Source organism: Salarias fasciatus, chromosome 22 (genome assembly GCF_902148845.1).
Source record: "Salarias fasciatus chromosome 22, fSalaFa1.1, whole genome shotgun sequence".
NCBI classification, from domain to species: Eukaryota; Metazoa; Chordata; class Actinopteri; order Blenniiformes; family Blenniidae; genus Salarias; species Salarias fasciatus.
In genome coordinates this window covers 10,183,012-10,197,965 of record NC_043765.1, presented here as the reverse complement: position 1 = coordinate 10,197,965, position 14,954 = coordinate 10,183,012, and the positions used below count along the sequence as shown (strand labels likewise).

At 41.6% G+C, this 14,954-nt stretch overlaps 3 protein-coding genes across 10 annotated transcripts in view; 1 reads left to right on the top strand and 2 right to left on the bottom strand.

The window, feature by feature from the left end:
- Positions 1–14,954, top strand: part of LOC115409078 (class I histocompatibility antigen, F10 alpha chain-like) — a 420,939-nt gene that overhangs the window by 99,201 nt on the left and 306,784 nt on the right. The window lies entirely within an intron of this gene.
- Positions 1–14,954, bottom strand: part of LOC115409072 (class I histocompatibility antigen, F10 alpha chain-like) — a 324,040-nt gene that overhangs the window by 134,886 nt on the left and 174,200 nt on the right. The window lies entirely within an intron of this gene.
- The window catches only part of LOC115409066 (class I histocompatibility antigen, F10 alpha chain-like), a 348,874-nt gene continuing 341,220 nt past the window's right edge, over positions 7,301–14,954 (bottom strand). For all 3 annotated transcript variants that reach the window (XM_030120045.1, XM_030120044.1, XM_030120053.1), the window contains exons 6-9: positions 8,324–8,428; positions 8,190–8,207; positions 8,002–8,048; positions 7,301–7,834 (exon numbers count right to left, since the gene is read on the bottom strand). In XM_030120045.1, the coding sequence (XP_029975905.1) occupies positions 7,793–7,834; positions 8,002–8,048; positions 8,190–8,207; positions 8,324–8,428 (212 nt within the window). In that variant the 3' untranslated portion in view covers positions 7,301–7,792. The remainder of the gene's footprint in view (positions 7,835–8,001; positions 8,049–8,189; positions 8,208–8,323; positions 8,429–14,954) is intronic.

Genomic DNA, 14,954 nt, shown 5'->3' with positions numbered 1-14,954 from the left:
GCCTGTTACTCAGATTATTTCTGGATTTCCAATTTACAAGGATAGTTTTCTTTGCGATGCACAAGATGGTGAGAACCATGTAGACAGAGTTTATCGACATGTTAATTTCACCCAGATCACCTAAAAGGCACAGTGTGGGAGTTGCAGGGATATTGCATGTGAACCATGTTGACAGGTCTTCACACACCTGAAGCCAGAACCTCTGCACTGGTGTGCAGGACCACAAGGCATGGAGGTAGCTGTCAGTCATGTTATCATTGCAATGTGAACAGATATCAGATTGTGATAGACCCATCTGGAACATCCTTCGTCCTGTGTAATGAATTCTATGCAGAATTTTGAATTGTATTAGTTGTATATTTGAATTCTTTGTCATTTTGAAAGTATTTAAACATATTTGTGACCACGCGTTTTGGTCAAAGTTGTTAGATAAGTCAGCCTCCCATTTTAAGGTCGGAAGGAAGATTTCATCTTCTACCTTTGATAATATTTTATATATCTTTGATAGCAACTTTGGGGAACTGAGGTTTAAGAATTCTTCGACCCCGAGAGGTAGCTGTCCCTGCAATTGATTAAAGGTATACTTTTTACCTATGATAGATTTAAGTTGATGATATTCTAAAAATGCTGTGCTGCTGATTCCATATTGTGAGATGAGAGTATTGAATGATAGAAAGTTGCCATTTTCAATGATATGTTCAAGCTGGCTGATTCCTTTATTTCTCCACTGAGTGAAGTTTATCATCTTTTTGTTTTGCAGGATGTCCGGGTTGTTCCAGATGGGTGTGAGTTTACACGGGATCAGAGAAGATTTGGTTAGCTTTAGAAAGTCCCACCAAGCCATTAAAGAAGAACTGATGTTGACACTTTTAAAACACCGATGGGATTTGATGGTGGGACTGATGAATGGCAGGTCAGAGATGACTAGATCCTCACATAATGCTTGCTCTACATCCAGCCATGGCTCATCTAAATCGTTAGGTTTAAGCCATTTGGAGATATATTGCAGCTTGCTGACTATGAAGTAATTACTGAAGTTAGGCAAGTCTAGTCCACCTCTGTCTTTAGTCTGTTGTAACGTCTTTAAACTGATACGTGATGGTTTATTTTTCCAGAGAAATTTAGATATGTATGAGTCCAGTGATTTGAACCAGCCAGATGATGGTTTGGTTGGTATCATTGAAAATAAATAGTTAACCTTAGGTAAAGTCATCATTTTAATGGTGGCAACCCTCCCCATAAGAGATATAGGTAAGCGTCTCCACCGTAAGAGGTCATCCTCTGTTGATTTCAGTAACGGAACGTAATTTAGTTTTAAAAGTTCTGATATCCTTGGAGAAATGTTTATGCCTAAATATCTAATGTTTCCAGACTGGATTGTAGCATTGGGTATACTTTGTAAATCACAGTTTATAGGCATGGCTGTAGTCTTAGACCAGTTGATAGAATAGTCAGATATTAGTGAAAATTTGTCAATAAGTGTGATTGTCTGGGAGATAGAAAATGGAGAGTTCTGCAGGAAAAGCAATACATCATCTGCATAAAGACTTATTTTATGTTCTTATTGTTAGCCAGGATCCCTCTGATGTCTTTATTTTGTCTTATAGCAGCTGCCAGAGGTTCGATAAAGATGGCAAACAGTGAGGGAGAGAGTGGACAGCCCTGTCTGGTTCCTCGCTGCAGACAGAAGCTTGGAGAAGTCTGCTCGTTAGTCTTCACACATGCAGCTGGGTTGTTATATAAGATTTTAATCCAATCTATGAAAGACGTTCCAAACCCAAATTTGGTTAATATTCCAAATAGAAATTTCCAATTTACTCGATCAAAAGCTTTTTCAGCATCTAAAGAGATAATTATGGATTCTAGATTATGTATTGTAGAGTAATCTATTATATTAATTAATCTGCGCATGTTATTGGATGAATGTCTACCTTTAATGAACCCTGTTTGGTCAGGATGTATTATGAACGGGGTTATCGTTTCTATTCTCCTGGATAGGGCTTTGCTGATTATTTTGAGATCTACATTTATTAATGCAATAGGACGATAACTGGACGGAAGTGGGGTCTTTCCCTGGTTTAAGTATTAAAGTTATTTTGGCTAAGTTCATATTTGAGGCTACTGTTCGTTTATTTTTTTATTTCCATTACCATTTTATGAAAAGTGGGAGCCAACATGGTCCAGAATTCTTTATAGAATTCTGCTGGATAGCCATCTGGACCTGGAGCTTTATTGTTGGGCATATCCTGCAGAGCTTTATGGAGTTCATCCACTGAAAGAGGAGAATCCAACACTATTCTATTTTCATCTTTCAATTTTGGAAGTTTAATATCATTAAAAAAAGTATTAATTTCCTCATCTGTTGTGTCTATTTGTGATCGGTATAATCCTTGATAGAAATCTCTAAAGATATTATTGATCTTGTCCGGGTCATGGCTGATGTTTCCTTCTGAAGGCTCTAATTTGACGGCACAACTTGGCGATGATCAGCGGCGGAGGCAGCGCATTCCTATTTTCGACAGGCGCAGAAGAGGGTTTCTGACCGGTCTGCTGCACTTGCGCCGAGATGGGCGTGGCGGCGCACCAGGGGGAGGGCTCGACAGAATCAGCTGGTGCAGTGAGAGTTTATTGCGGAAGGTGTGAGCAGGCTGGGGAGGAGGATCTGATGATAATTTGTCTGAGAAAACCTCAGAGGCAGGGTTTCAGCTTGTCAGTGTCATGAAAGATACACAAAATCACTCATGAACCACATAATTGTTTTTATTATCTTCTTTAGCACTAGAACATCCAAGACGTTCTGACAGACCATTTGGGTTTTTAGAATTCAAATAAATCTGTTAAAAATAATTTCCCTGTCCTCTGACTTTTCCTAAATATGTGTCTTGTATGTTTTTCTGAAGCAAATAAGGTCCTAACAATGACACACATAATATTACAAAGCATTTATACCTCCAAAGGCCAACAGTGGTCTGTGAGACTTATTATTTATTTATTTATTTATTTATTATTATTATTATTATTATTATTATTATTATTATTATTATTAGACTGATTAAAAAGATGCACTTCACGGGGCTTTTTTTTTCTTCTGTGATTGATTTGTTTTGGTTCATGCGCGCATCTGAACAGGGGGCTAGCTCTGACAGCAGACAATCAGATGGCCAAAAATATCAAGCAAATCCCAAAAGAAAGATAGTAAAAACAGGCATAAATAAGAGATATAAGGTGGAAGAAGCTTTAGCAATGATACAGGAGGTCAGTGAGGGGGAATCGGATGGCGGAGACGTGTCGGACATCAGCGATCTTGACTGGAGTGAAGAGGAGGAATGTTCTGAATCAGAGTCAGAACAGTCGCGGGCCAAACAGCGAAACAAATATAATGCTGCTGCCCCAAAAATACCCGACCGACCTCCAGCTGCTGTACAGTCCAGCGTAGAACCTGCAGTGGCGCATGAAGCGCTCACGCGTCACCTCCAGGTAGAGAATTACTGTAAGCTGCTGTCAGTTTACAACTAAATAATAATAACATAAAATGGTGTAAAATTATTATTATTATTTAAACTAATGTAATAAATCTGAGCACAACAGTGAACACGGTATTGACAGCAGGAGCACTGCAGCGTCTCCAGAGGTGCCAGTTACAGATTCAGGTAAAATATTATATCCTCCATTAAAGTACAGCAAACCATGTATTTTTCGTTTCCAAAAATTAATTTTAGAACGAACATATTTTCTGAATAAATCCCTTTGTCCTGTTGAGCCTGCAGTCCCAGAATAAAATGAGCAGGGTGAGGACGGGTCGGTGTGGGAAGGTGTCCGTCCTGGTGCGCAACCGGGGAGACTTATTTTACTAATTTTAATATGTTCTTGATTATTATTGACAGTTAATAATACAACTATTTTGTGTGTGTTGGCGTGTGTGTGCGTGTGTATCAGGGAAACGAGTGCGCGGAGTGTGAGTGAGAGGTACGCTGCGCAAATGCGCACTGTAAAAAGTTCAATACATTTTAAAACCTGATTTGAGGCATTAATAAAGCAGATATGAGGCAGAAGTTTTGCTGATCCACTTGATTTAATATTTTGTTTCTTTACCTTAATTTCTAATGCATTAGATTACAGAAAAGCAACCTGTTGGTGTGCTCCTGCGCAAAAACACTGCATATGACAGTCTGGCTGACCATAGCGGCCTTTGGAGGGGGGTAAGAATGCTGGCAACACGTGAAGCAGAGCGGAGGACGGAGCAGATAGCAGATGTCGCCACCATTCTCTCATAAATGATTATCCTTCGTCTGGGATGGCCGGAATGCCATGTGTGTGATAGGAATTACAGGGAATCATTTCAGAGGACATCGATCTGATGACAACTGAACCAGCAGTCCTAAGTAGACTCACCCAGCTCCGCTGTGCAGCTGCGCTGAGTGATTGGCGCGCAGACACCTGTAATTCTTTGTGCTTTCCCAAATGTATCTTTAAGAGTTATGATGCACACAAATAAAAACAGATTTTCCCTTTCCCTACAAAGTCTGTATGTAGCCGCTAAATGCAGGGTGTCTGCATTTTTATTTCATTTGTCTGGCTCCCCAAGCTCTACAAGAGATTATTTATTTCAAAATGCAGTCATATACATTGTTGCTTCACTATGGTTTAGTATTGAGGCCAGGAAATAAAATGTATTTCATCATGTTAATGTAGCAGAGTCCTTCTTTGAAAAAAAGGAGAGGTGTTCATTTGATTGGTCAAATTGCACTCAGCTGGGTTAAACCCACTTTCTCTCCTCTCTCTTGCGCCACCTGCGCCGGTGGGCGGGATGGAGGCGTGACTGCGCCTGGTTCACGAAATTAGGACAATTTTCTGGACACGCCCCGTTGACTTTAATCGCCGACGGCGCACTTTGCGCTCCGCTGACAGCCGGCGGATTCGGTGTAGTCTACCAAGTTAGGGCCCCGAGTCTTTAACAGCTGAAATCGTGTTTTTCTCCTTGTTTGTTTTTAACTGATTCGCCAGGAATCTTCCAGATTTATTACTATGCTCAAAGTTCTCTAAACGGAGTCGTTGAATCAGGAATTGAGTTTTTTTTATCTAGAATTTCATTCAGTTCAAGTTTAGCTTTCCTTATATCCTTCAGTATGTTCTCTTGTGGGGAGACATGATAAGCCTCCTCCAGCGATTTAATTCTTAATTCCAATTCTAAAGTTCTTGAAGCTTCTTTCTTTTTCTTGTGTGAGGAGAAGGAAATTATTTTTTCCCCTCATCACCGCTTTCCCTGCCTCCCAAAGAACACATGCTGAAGTATCTGGCAAGTCGTTATTTCCTAAATATATAGACCATTCTCTTGTTAGATAGCTAATAAACTCTGGATCTTTAAGTAATGATGTATTAAATCTCCAGTTTCTAGTTGGTGGTTTATTCTTCTTATTTCTGAGAGTAAATGAAACTGGTGCATGATCACTTATGATGATGGGATGAATTTTGATTTCTGAGATGTCATTCATCAGTGTGCTGCTAGTTAAGAAATAATCTAATCTAGAGTAGGAATGGTGAACTGAAGAGAAGAATGTGTATTCTCTTGCAGTGGGGTGGTGAGAGCGCCAGGCATCGCAAAGACCAAAATCCTTCATGTACTGTTTCACAGTTTCTGAGGATTGCCAGAGTCGTTGACTTCCTGTGGTACTCAGTCTGTCCAATTGTAGGTCAGAAACCATGTTGAAATCCCCTCCTATAATCAATGTGTGACCTGAGTGATCATCCAGTGAGGAGAAGAGGGAGTGAAAGAAGGAGGGGTCGTCAACATTAGGTCCATACACGTTAGCAATGCAGAATTTAACATTCTGGATAGATAATGTGATAATAACAAATCTGCCTTCTGGATCTATGATTGAACTGTCAGTAGAGAAGTTTAACCTTCTACTGATAAGAGTTGCTACTCCTCTTTGCCTGGAACTGTAACAGGCTGAGTACACCTGTGGAAACTGTGTTGATCGGAGAAGATCTACTGATGAGTTTGTTAGATGAGTTTCCTGTAATAAGACAATGTCTGCCTGCAACTCCTGAAGCCGATGGGCAATTTTTAATCTCTTTTCCCTTGTACCAGCCCCACGGATATTCCAGGAAACGAAATTGAGAGTGTTCATGACTAGACAGCTGTGAGTGTTACATGCATTTCACTAAACCTGGTGTCTGAATGGAGCCCGTTGTTTACTGGTGTGGACACATGCATGTCAGCTGAGTGTGGGTTCTGAATCTGTCTAAAAACATGCCTTAAGTGCACGCATGCAGTGATGTGTATCAATAAGCCGATGTCCCGGTGCGCCCCGCGTGTCGGGTTACTATGGTAACGGGTGCAGCTACAGTGAAGCGTGAGAGAGTGAGAGTGAAAAAGGGTGAAAAGAGAAAAAAGTGAGAGTGAAAAAAGAAACAAATGCTTAAAAAAACACATCCACAGTGAGCAGTGCAGTGGAGACGGGCAGTGACTTACTATTAATTAATTTATGGCTGTTTTATGTATCAATATTACGGAGTGATTATGGGATAGTGAGAATACAGCACCTGAGATCAGTAGAGCCACGGAGTGATGTTTGGGTCACGGAACAGCTGGCCGTTGATGAATAATTTATCCACGGCAATGACGGCGCGGGAGCCCTCCGAGAGGCAGCTCTTTGTTGTCGCCGTGGAACCGTCGGCCATCTGACTCCATCATGGAAATAGATTTAAGGTCATCAAGTTCAGAAGATTAACACACAAGCTGTCACTGTATGCAGACGACTTCCTGTTTTATGTTTCAGACTCCTCAGGTTTTCAACAGGTTCCAATATTCATCCTCAGATTATTTCATCTTCCTCTTGACAGGCTGATCAACTCCTTCCTGTGGTTCAGTAAAAGAGATTCTCCAACTGCTGAAGGCCAAGAGAGGCCGAGCACTGCCAAGCTTCTGTCAGGACCAAACTGGAACATCAAGAAACTCCAGAACTCCAGATGTGGACATGATGAGCTGCTGCAGTAGAAGCAGTGGAGATCTCCTGGTCCAACCTCTGGCTGTGGTCAGTGGAGGGTTCCAGTTCCATCTTCCACTCAACCAACCAACCAACTGAAGAACCTGGAGTCACTTCAGGAAACTCTTTGTTCTACATGGAGTCACTTCAGGAAACTCTTTGTTCTACTTGGAGTCACTTCAGGAAACTCTTTGTTCTACTTGGAGTCACTTCAGGAAACACTTTGTAACTGACTGAGAATACTAGAAATGTCAACAAACAAAAATGGAAAACAAAACATGAATCCAAATAAGACTAGAAGACTGAGGGAATCTGGATCACAGAGAAATTTATTCAGAGGCTCAAAACACATGATAGCTATGATTGAAAAAGAAAAACAACATCTCATTAAACCAACAATGAATCTGAGGAACTGACACATTAAAGGAAAAAGCTCCTGGTTTCTGCAAAGAAAACATTTCACCATCTGAGATCAAATAAAACCAAGAAAAGATCAGAAGGAAGTGATGAGAAGCAACAAGTGAATGAAGCAGATCAATAGTTTAGTCAGGAGGAAATCAGTGGAGGAGAGAAACTCGCTCAACACATCAGTTCTAATCTAGTGAAGACAACCTGGATTACTGTAATCCCCTCATCCTCATCACTTCACACTAATAATCAACTAAATGGAAACTGATTCACCGATTCATTTCATGTTTAATCTTGAGAGCAGCTCAAAGTAGACCAATCAGCAACTTCTCCATCATTTCTTTTGGCTCTTGCTCCATCAGACTCAATGACTGGAGCCTCTCTGGACTCTTCCTTCATGAAGAGGGTTTTAACATGCTCTGCTCCTCACTGCTCCCCTGTCAAGACAAAGAAAGACAAAGAATCCTCTGTTAGTGGGATTCAGTCCACTTTCAATCCACTTCAAATCAAACACCACATGTTCATGACATGTCACATCTGGAGCTGGACTGGAGTGTTGGAGACTACGGCCTGATTTCTGACATGCTTCACTTGATGGACTCACTTTCTTCACGGCTGGATCTTCTCCTGATGAAGAGGAAGTTTCAGAGGCTGGAAAACAAAGAGCAAAACTTGTTGGAAACACATGAAACATGTTCCAAAGCAAGAAGTCAGCTTGAAGGCAGAAACAACAGAAAGGAACATCAAACAACACTGAAACATCCTGATGAAAGGAAATAGGAAAGTACTCACTGTTAGTGGCTCTGAACCCTGAAAAACAGCAGGAGAAAGAGGGAGGAGGTTACCATGACGACCACTCTTTTCCACTCCAAACCCTCCTTCAGGTTCAACACACACACATCAATGATCCTGATGAGGATCTTTACCTTCAGGATGTTTCTTCTTGTAGACGAAGAATCCAATGATGCAGCCGATCACGGCCAGAACAGCAATCCCTCCCAACACTCCTCCAATCAGTCCAATGTTAACCCCTGCAGAGAAACAGATGCTCAGTGAGGAGTGTCTCTGTTTCCATCATCTAGATTCCAGATGGATTGTCAGAGGTCGTCTCCCCTGATCAATAATCCTCTCCTGCCTCATAGAAACAGCAGAAGCAGTGGATTGTGTTATCAGAGCAGATTGTTCCTTCTTCAGATGAGCTCCTCAGACACAGAGTCACGGAATGATGTGAGCAGAAAACAGGAATTCAGAGAATCAAAACCAAAACAAGCAGAAAAACTGGACGGTGGTGAGAAAAACTTTTCAGGAGAAACTCAGAAAAAGCAGGAAGTTATTGAGCTTCTTGAACTGTTGAGCAGATAAAAACACACTGATAGGAGTGAAGCTGCTGTCAACAAAGAGAAACATCAGAACGGAACAAAAGACACAGGAGAGAATGAGAGTGAAATGAAGAGTCTCTGACCTCCATCATTTGTCTTCCAGTTGGTCCTGATGTCCCGTTTGTCCAGTCTCTTGGAGACTTCCTGTCCTCCAGCCAGATGAAACACACAGCTGTACCTCCCCCAGTCTTCATCTTTGAGCCCTGAAAGATCCAGATCAACGCTCATCTGGAAGCTCCCGTCATGGTTGGGGAGGATCTCTCCTCTGACCACGTCCTCATGGAGCTCCTCCTCGTCTTTCTTCCAGAACAAGTCGGCTCTGTCGGGGTAGAAACCTGTAGCGTGGCAGGTGAGCGGAGAGGAGGGAGTCTTCTGGAGGAGAGACACTGAGGGAAGATCTGGAGAACAAGCAGGAAGACACCTCACACTTTACTGGATTCTTCTCTACACTCTTTCTCTCTCATGTCAGCCACTGCAGCCAGGAAGAGATGGGCCATGGAAAGAGGGATGAAGGAAGGCCAGATGGAGAGAGGAGAGGAGATGCTGAGAGCAGCATGAAAGAAGAGAAGCTGAGAGACAAACTCCAAACATTTTACCTTTTCTCATCAGTGAGCTCCGACCAAACTCCACAAACTTCTTCAACCAATTAACGCATTGTGTGGTGTAGCGGTACTTCTGTGATGCTATGAAAGCTTTATCATTGTCCCACTTGTGTTTGGTGGGAACAGCCTGAGGAACTGGAGCAATGAATGTTTCTGTCTTCATGTCTAAAGAGATGAAATCTTCTCCATCATAGCCATACTGCCAATATACGTTCACTTCATCAGTTTCATCGTCCCATTCACAACCAGTCATGCACTGATTGACGTGAACACCTGAGAGACAGAAAGACACACACAACCTTTATTAGAGGAAAACCAACAAACTGGCTTCTTTATTTCAGAGTGCACAGTGAGGCAAAGACGTATTTTGGAGACGTGCATGTCGGAATAGGCCAACGCTCCAGCTGCAATGTGTGCAAACCTGTTGAAGACCTTCAGTCAACGTTTGACCTCTGTCATTGCCAACAAAGGTTATTTTACGAAGTATTAAGTTGAACTTTTGTAATTGTTTGTCATGTCTCCAAGATCTGTAGAAATGTAAGGTCTGCTTCGGCAAATTTTCATCATCTCAGAAATCACATGACTACCAAAGCTGCAAAAATGTACTTGTTTTCTCTTATTTTTTCCCATATAAACTACTGCTTATCCACTTGGTTCACTGCTAACAGCACTACCTTAACACCGGTCATGTCTCTATATAAACAAGCTCTCAAAGTCTTGGATAAAAAACCTAGAGCATATCATCATTGCGCTATATTAAAAAAACACAGACTGTTAAGTTGGGAAAATCTCGTTATCTTTAAAACCTGTTGCCTCCGCTTTGTGATTTCATACATTTTCGATCCCCAACGACTGGAACTAGAGGAGCAGTCAGAGGTGACTGTAAAATTCCTCTCCCGAGGAGTTCATTTGAACAGTCTGTGTTCTCCTACAAGACAGCTCAAGAGTGGAATAAGATCCCACAAAGCATCAGAGAATCCAGCTCATACATCTCCTTCAAAAACAAACTCAAGAGTTGGCTCATCGATAGTCAAGATGTGAACATTGAATTCTACAGCTGCTGGGGCCTGAATTGGTCTTCCTTTTCTCTGATCCTGAGCATTGAACATGACTGTAACCGAATGAATATATGTTTTGTAGAAATTTTATGTACTAATGAGTAAATTATTTATATGTCTTTAGCAAGTATGAGTATGAGACTGGGTCACATAGTATGATGCTATGCATATAGCTGTTTATTTTATGTATATTCTGTATTTTTATTGTTGATCTGTATGATATTTTGCATTTTGCATTTGTATAGTGTGTATAATTTTTATCTCTTCCCCACCAGGCACTGGCCTTTTAGTTCTGGCAGGGGGGACAGCCGATGCAAACTAGCTTTTGGCTGACTGGGGTGCATTTACATTTATTTTTTATATATAATGTTTATTAATGCGCAGTGTCCCTCCGAAACAAATAAAGGAAATGAAATGAATGAATTAACCAAATAATTATTTTCAATCATAAATCCACCTAATTCTTTAAAAATCCTACAATATGATTTCTTTCTCACATTCTGTCTCACACAGTTGAAGAGCACCTTTGCTGAAAATTCGACCTCTGTCATCATTTTCAGTGGGAGAACTTGCACAATCAGTCATTGACTAAATACTTTCTTGCCTCACTGTACCTCCAGTTTGAGCTAGATTACCTAACAAGTTAGCTGAAGTTGAAGCTCGTGTCCAGAGTTTCAGTTCGTTTTCAATGTATGTCTCATTGTTTAACAGAGCTTAAATGTGTCAGTCTGGTTCGATAGTATAATATAATGTTGATATAAAGCAATATGCAATTTTATTCATGAGCTGCCGCCTTCGTCTCATAGACCCCCATGTTATCCGAAAAAGCACCGGTCAGCTTCAGCCAATAGATTTCGAGCTTCCGCTTTGTCATGCTGTCAATCAATGTGTGCGCGCAGCCAGAGAGCACACGCACTCACCCAGGCAGAGGTGAGTTAGCTACACAGCAGCCTAGCTATCTTACCTAGCTGACGTCGGTTAAATCCATGGTCTGCTGAACATCCACTGTAAACAGCTAAACATGCAGGATGCTTGCGGACTCGGAGGCACTCATTTTCACCCCACGGGTAATGCGCGTGCACAATTAAAGGGGCGTGGCTTGGTCGTCATGAAAACGGAGGGAGGGCGGAACCTCGAGATTTTGGATTAAAAAAACCTCTCATTCTTTCAAAAGTCCGGACACGAGCTTTAAACGGTCAGACATGGAAACGCATCTGGAAATTTGCCAAGGTGAAACAAAACAAGTATCCACCACAGCTGCTGCCGGATCCACCACTGGTCAAGCAAACACAGCTGCTGCATTCTCGCCCCTTCTTTTACCATCCAGTCTGCCACAGGTCTCCCTCATTTCAAAAGTTCCTCCTCCCCAAGAAGTTCCCCCTGCACAGCTAAGCCAACTTTCTGCCTCTACTTCCCCTGGAGATGTGACGGCCCAGAGCATTAAATTGAAAGGGTCACGTCAGAATAAGGTGCAGTGTCCCAAATGCCAACTTGTCTATCACAAAAAGAATTTAAAGAAACATATTGAAAGGAAACACATTCAGAAAAATAGAACAACAGCTGATGACATATTGAAAATTGTCTGCGTGGATGCAACAAATGGCATATCTGCTGTCCAAAGAACAAGGCATGGATTTTCTGTGCCTATTTACGTGCAAAAGAAAACCTGGGGCCACCAACATAAGGTGCAGTGTGAACTTGAAGACTGCAAACAGTATCATCTGATGGCAGCACGGAGTGGATTACCATTTTGCCAGTGTGACCACATCTGCTCATTGGAGTACTTCAGCAAAATGGCTTCAGAGGAGTGGCTGAAAGAAGAAGCTCTGTCTGAAATGGTCAAATTGAAATTCTTTGGTGAGGCTAAAAAGGCAGTCTGCACAAAGAGACAAAAAATTGCCCTCAAGGCTCATGTCCCCCTCTGTGTGCAAGTGTCGCTTCAAAAAATCTCCCAACAACTTTGCTTTTCTGTCCACGAGCCAACTTTACACCATTATAGTCGGCTTGGGAGGGTGATGGTGACATAACCGCCCGCGGGCCGGTCAACTTCTCCCGATGCATTTATCAAATATCCAGGCGCATTTTGCAAATTCCACAGACGTACTATGTACCGTTAGAAAGCTTAAATTCTCATGAATCCGCTGGTATAAACCACTTTCAGATGTGATTACCACAGCGGGTAATATAAACACATTTGTCCAACAAACAGCAAATAAAGTAAACAGCGCAACTCACCTTTGGAGGCTCATAACTGATCACAGATGATCCATAATCCAGATAATCCAGCAAAAACTGCCACAGTCCAAACGTATGCATCCAGGCAAAGCTAGAAAGTATAGCCTTTTGTCCAAAACATGTCTTGAAATAAGCAAATAATCCAGAATTAGACTTCTTCTTCTTCTTCTTCCTTGGGACAATAGCGGGTGGCGACCAACAACTTAGGTGCATACCACCACCTACTGTATCTCTGGGTAGATGTACTTCCGGTTACATTCTAATCACCATATTCGCAAAAAAAAAAACAAAACAAAAAAAAAACAAGGAAACCAGACCCTTATATCTTGTGGAACAGCCCTGTTCCTTTTATAAACCCCATCAGTGCCCTAACGCCTTTGTGATTACCCCTACCTAACACACCATGTAGGCTCCATCCCCTTTCTAATTCATACAGCCTGTCCTTCAAAACTTTTCTCTGAGATTCATACTTTTTGCACGCCATCAGTACATGTTCCACACTTTCTTGAACATTACACACGTCGCACTGATCTGAGTCCACTTTACCTATCAAATACAAAGTTTTCCTCAACCCTATGTGACCCAATCTTAGCCGTGAATACACCACCTCCTCCTTCCTGCCTTTTCCTTTCATATCTTCCACTCTTACTGAGCTTTGGATACTGTATAGATGTCTCCCTTTCCTGTCCTTGTCCCAAATGGTTTGCCATGCTCGCTGTATCGTTGCTGTTATCATCGATTTTGCTTCACTTTTACCCATTGTGATTCTAATAACATTGTCATCTTTTAATTTTAGAGCCTTTTTTTGCTGTTTCATCTGCTATTTCATTACCTGATATTCCTATGTGTGCTGGCACTCAACAAAAAGAAATGACTGAACCAGCTCTCTGCAACCTGAGGAGCGCAGTGTGAATCTCCAGCAATAAATCGTCGCTACAAGTCTCCTTCGCAGCAACACTTTCCATAGCTGCTGCTGAATCTGAACAGATGACCACTCTGTCAGGCCGGACTTCCTCAACCCAATGCAGCGCAAGAATGATGGCAGTTATCTCTGCTGTGAATACTGACAGGTTATTAGATAATCTCCTGCTAATTATAATACTAAACTCAGGAATATACACACCTGCTCCCACCCGTCCTGTAGCTACATCTTTTGATCCATCCGTATATATACTTAGGTAGCTATAATAATTCTTCTTTACATATTCTTCAACTAAAGATGCGCCAGTAATTCCTTCTGCTAGTCAGATTGATATTTACATTTGGACAAGGCAGAATCCAAGGGGGAACTGAGCCCCAGACCTGTGCTGGACCAACCTCCAGTTCACTGAGCCCATACTTGCTGACTACAGCATCTACAGTCCACCGAAAGCTTCTACATTTTTGAGTTTGTAAGTACTCCCAGCAGTTATTCAACACACTATTTGCTGGCTGGTCCGCTCCTGAACCTTTTAACTTTGCCCAAAAAACTAGAGATAGTTTGTTCCTTCTTAAACTCAGTGGAGTCTCTCCTCCCTCCACCAGCAATGCGTTTATGGGGTTGTTCTCATTGCTCCAATACTGATCCTGAGAGCTCTATACTGGATCCTGTCTAGCTTAATCAGAGTACTACAAGCCACTGCTCCATACACAATGCACCCATAATCAAAGCTTGACCGAATCATTGCTCTGTAGATGCTTATCAGTGACTGTCTATCTGCTCCCCAATCATAGCTCGATATTGACCTCATGAGATTTAATACCTTTTTACATTTTGTCTCTATCTTATCTACGTGGGTTTTCCAGAGGCACTTTTCATCAAACCATAGTCCAAGATACTTGAATTCTTTAACTCTTTCAATATTTTGACCATATATTTCCAGATTAATATTTCTAATATTCCTTTTCTTTCTGAAAATCATATACCACGTCTTACTCACTGACATTTTAAGGCCCCAGTTGTAGGACCATTCCTCTACTTTATTAATGGCACCCTGAATTATATCAACAGCATAATTAACATTTTTGGCCCTTTTCCAGATAGCGCCGTCGTCAGCATACAGCAGAGATCCTATGCCACTGCCCATATTCCGAAAAATATCATTGATCATTATATTAAACAATATTGGGCTAACAGAGCTACCTTGAGGGATTCCATTAGAAGTGCTATATTCCTCTGACACTGCATCTTCTACCTTACTTTAAAGGTGCGATCAGACAAATAGTCAAGAATCCAGTTATATAATCTCCCTCCAATACCTATGCTTCCCAGTTTTATAAGCAATCCTTCTCTCCACATAGAAT